Source organism: Setaria italica, chromosome III, assembly GCF_000263155.2.
Source record: "Setaria italica strain Yugu1 chromosome III, Setaria_italica_v2.0, whole genome shotgun sequence".
NCBI lineage: Eukaryota > Viridiplantae > Streptophyta > Magnoliopsida > Poales > Poaceae > Setaria > Setaria italica.
Window position 1 is genome coordinate 49,588,287 of NC_028452.1, and position 4,411 is coordinate 49,592,697.

At 44.8% G+C, this 4,411-nt stretch overlaps 1 protein-coding gene across 2 annotated transcripts; it reads right to left on the bottom strand.

The window, feature by feature from the left end:
* Positions 1–1,606: 1,606 nt before the first annotated feature.
* On the bottom strand, positions 1,607–3,487 carry LOC101781994 (protein LURP-one-related 10-like). Of its 2 annotated transcripts, XM_022824959.1 has the most exons (4): positions 3,122–3,487; positions 2,457–2,681; positions 2,224–2,364; positions 1,607–2,148 (listed from the first exon to the last, which is right to left on the bottom strand). In XM_022824959.1, the coding sequence occupies exons 1-4, from the start codon at positions 3,377–3,379 to the stop codon at positions 1,822–1,824; spliced, it is 951 nt and encodes a 316-aa protein (XP_022680694.1). In that variant the 5' UTR covers positions 3,380–3,487; the 3' UTR covers positions 1,607–1,821. The 2 variants fall into 2 exon arrangements, with proteins under 2 accessions (XP_022680694.1, XP_004963225.1); XM_004963168.2 differs by having other exon boundaries at positions 1,607–2,364.
* Positions 3,488–4,411: the final 924 nt, after the last annotated feature.

Here is a 4,411-nt window from a genome sequence, read left to right on the forward strand (position 1 = left end):
CTGAGTCACTAAGGCTAGAAAAGTTTTCTGGTGTAAACTTTAAGAGATGGGAATCAAAGGTTCGTCTTTGACTTAATGTGAGGCACATCTGGGACACAAGAAAAGGCAAACCAGAAGGCGAACTGAATATTGAGCAGCAGCAGAAGTTCGCAGATGCCAATAATCTTTTCGTGGGATGTATCATCAGCGTGCTCTCTGACCGTCTAGTCGATATCTATGTGGACTCGATAGATGCGAAAGAGTCGTGGGATGCTTTGGTTATAAAGTATGGTGCAACAAGTGAATTGTACCTCATCGGATGATGAACAACCGTTCTATGGTAAAGCATGTGCATGAGGTGTACGGTATTGTGAAGGATCTTGAGCAGCTTAATTAAGTTTGAGATATCCGACAAGTTTGTAACTGGATGCATAATTGCAAAATTGCCTTCAACATGGAGGAATTTCACCTTAACACCTCACAATGTTTGCTTTTTCAAGCTGAGCTGTTGCATATTGTATCTTTTGGTCTGGCGGTTTATCGCAGCACGGCTCTGCAGCTTTTCAATTGCACGTGTAGTACGTATACCATCCATACGATGAATCTACAACCGCACCGCACACCTTCACTTGCATTGCATCTGCCAGAAAGTTTGTCTACTTATGGTGTACTTTATTCTAGTCTGATGCTAAAACAAAGGCTATTGGATTGCAATGCACTGTCCTGTGATCTTCTTTTCGGTCCACTTAACAATCCCAGCCTGCAGATCCTGGGCGCTGAGAATGGTAAGCGACTGGGGAGCTCAATGCAACTGGGAGGACGTCCAGTTTGTCCCATTGAGAGAACTCCAAGGTCAGCAGCAATCTGCAACATCACATTTGCACGTGTTACCGTCAACCAACTCCACCATTATATTCTTACCGTTGCTGATACAGTTTCATCGCCGACGCTATTATGCCCGATCCTTATGTGCAGCAGGTTGCCAGATCTACGTAGTGCAATCACTTCTGGCAAGTTCCTGCAATACATGCGTGATCAATCCACAGCAGCAGGCTCATGCTCCAGTGCCTGTCTACCCTCCTCAGCAGTGATCTGCATGAGCTGGTCCTTTAACCCAAGTGTGGATTCCACGAATGCCACGTATAGGCTTATGGCCTGTCTGGTTACGCTTGGCGCATCGACCGGAGTTGAATATAGGTCCTTGTCGTTCCACCATTGTATACCAAATTACGTTTAGGGTCCATTTAGGAGACCTTAGTATTGAATTGAGTTCAATACCAAATGTGGGCCCTTGTCGTTCCAGCATTGTATACTGAATTACGTTTACCGCTTTCCTCCAGGTTGAACACGTCGCTGTATAAGTTTCTAACAGAGATACCAACTGATGATTCTGCCCACGCACCACGTCAATGCTAGAGCAACTCCGACAGATTCTTTCTCCCTTTGCCCTTTGGGCGTGTTTGGCAGCCTAGACTGCCTCAGCCATGCCGTGAGCTAGGCTCGAGCCAGCCCAGCCAGACCCATGAGCTAGGGTTAGATGGTGTTTGTTAGATGGCAGTTTGGTAGCCTGCGCAGGGAGAAGTGCCCTAGGTTACCCCATGCAGCTGAGCTCAAAAATGCACAGAACAAAGGATCAAGACTTAAAACTGGATTAAGATACAACTAATTAGGGAGGTCAACAGTACAAATGTGGTCCAAATTTACATAGAAAAGAATTTACATCAAGTTCACATGGTAATTAGGGCTTTCTTGCATGACAGTTCCATGGAAATGGAGCAGGAACATGGTCCAGACGCCAATCATCATGGCCTAAAAATTAAGTACCGCGAGGAATTGGGTTTATTATCCAAAAAAGTCAAACGCATAATTCTCAGCTGAATAATTCTCAACCGGATAATGCTCAGCTGGGTAATGCTCAGCTGAATAATTCTCAACCGGATAATGCTCAGCTGGGTAATGCTCAGCTGAATAATTCTCAACCGGATGATGCTCAGCTGGGCAATTCTCCACGGGAGAATCCTCAGACGGGACCAGCTCAGCTGAATAATTCTCAACCGGATGATGCTCAGCTGGGCAATTCTCAACCGGATAATGCTCAGCTGGGTAATGCTCAGCTGAATAATTCTCAACCGGATGATGCTCAGCTGGGCAATTCTCCACGGGAGAATCCTCAGATGGGACTAGCTCAGCTGAATAATTCTCAACCGGATGATGCTCAGCTGGGCAATTCTCCACGGGAGAATCCTCAGATGGGAAGTCGATGGATTCGCTGCAATCCTCTTTGTGAATCTCATTCAGAATCATAACCAGAGCCCCAACGAACACATGGTCAACGTGAGGGAATACCTCGAGCAGCACAGTGGAGAAACCATGCTTACGGTTCATCTGCAGTCGTACCATGGCAAATTAATAAAAAGGTTTAAGAAACAGTTGGAGAATGAACTCGTCTCAAATATATAATTTTGGTACGTACTGACCCGAGCGATAATGGCGTTTGTGTTGCCAAGATACAGCAAGGCACAATAAGCCTTGCTGCCGTCGTAGTCAACCTGCATCTTGAAATCGCAAATACGGTGCATAGTGTTGGCAGCCAAGAAGACGTCCATCTCTGTGTCAGATTTCTTCTTCGTATAGAAGAGCAAATCGCGAGCGTTGGAGCTATCCCCTCTGAACACCTCCCATCTGTGGTGCATAGTAAGTTTCTGGTAATGCATGCATGCGCTCTAGTCAGGTCATCCATAATAATTGGCATTGCTATAAAATATGAATAATATATACTTTTGTGAAACTACATGTCAAGACAAATCTGCTCGTAACATTTTTCATATATCCAAACTCAATACATCAAAATTATTTTTCCAGTCAAATTTTGAAATAGTTGACTTATATTAGGGCAACCTCAAAACGACATCTAATTCGGACCTAGAGGGAGAAGAAGTTTAGATTGTGATAGAGATTATATGTCAGCAGGAAATAAAAGTACAGTATGTTGTTGCTATGTCACCCATACTCAAGTGGTCAGTCAAGCCAGCTGCATCAATTTCCAACGATTCAGATGCCGCCATCAAATTGACATCCAGATCAAAGAAAGACGCATCTTTTAGCCCATCTAGGTCGGCCTAGCTAAACTACTCTTTTTTACCTTCTCCTTCAAGGTGAGGATGGGGTGGCCGGCAGCGTCGAGGAGCAGGAGGCGATTGTGGAAGCTCAGAGTTTTGGTCCTGGCTTTCAGCACGACGGCTCCGGAGGCGTTGGTGACGGTGTAGCCACTGGACTCCTGGGGCTGGACCGTCAGCTGCACCAGGCCTGGCGCGCAGAACAGCGGCGACACCACCGCCACCGCCACCGGCGCCGCCGGCGCCGGGGCCCTGCTTGGAGCTTGGCAGGGTAGTGACGCCATCTCGGTCAGGATCACCACTTGCTATAGCTCGCCTTGCCGCCGCTTGTGCTTGGTCGATGTATGTGATCGCTGCTTCAAAAAATTTTTTAGTGGAGTATATAAATGCAGATATCACACGTTCAGATTGTGCACATCTCTTTGAAGAACAGGAATAACTGTGGGGTCTAGAACAGGTCAAGGTCAATGCATAATAATGACCACAAATATGTATATATTTTACGGTTTTTCCCTAACAAATTACCAGTACTCTATCGAATTAATGTGGGTAACTGTTCAATGACAAATGAGAATTTTGAGTAACATTCCTTGCCTATTAATTTGTTGGACTTGGAGTAGTGAAGAAGGTGTAATGGACTTCTCTTAAGTCTTACCTTCACGCATAAACACAGGAGTAGTTTTCCTTCAATACAAAAAATGTGATGATATTGATCAAACAAAGGACACCTAATAGCTTTCATTTTTCTTACTTTGCCAATTGTGTATACAAGGATGGCAACGGAGTTACGGTGATGAAAGACTGATGAGGCAGCAGCCCTCCAATTACAAACAGCACACCTTACTCACGTCAAAAAAGAAAAATAAAACAGAAAACTTGTATATGCAGCTGCAGTATAAGATAGTTCGTTGCATATACAAGAGCTCATCTGATGTGCTTACCCAAGTTGAGAGCAGAGGCTTGAGAGTCCCTCAACCAAAATACAAGTGATAAAAACAGAAAACTGAGACAATTCAAAGGTTCACATAACTTAGAATCAGAAATTATATATCTTTTCTCGCCTATTGAATCGTCAAGACACGTACCCTTGGAAAAGAAAAACGAAAAATGAAAGCGACCATGTGTCGTATCTCCTGCTTCACATATTTTTCATGATTAGGTTTTTAACCGCCAGCCACACTTTTTGTGGTTGCCACATTTTACCTAAGGTTAGTTGTGGTAACACATGGCTAGCAACGACGACTGACTCGAGACCTGTAAAGTCGTGCGCTCAGCGACGACGGGTAAGACCTCGCCAGTCGCCACCATAGCTTGTG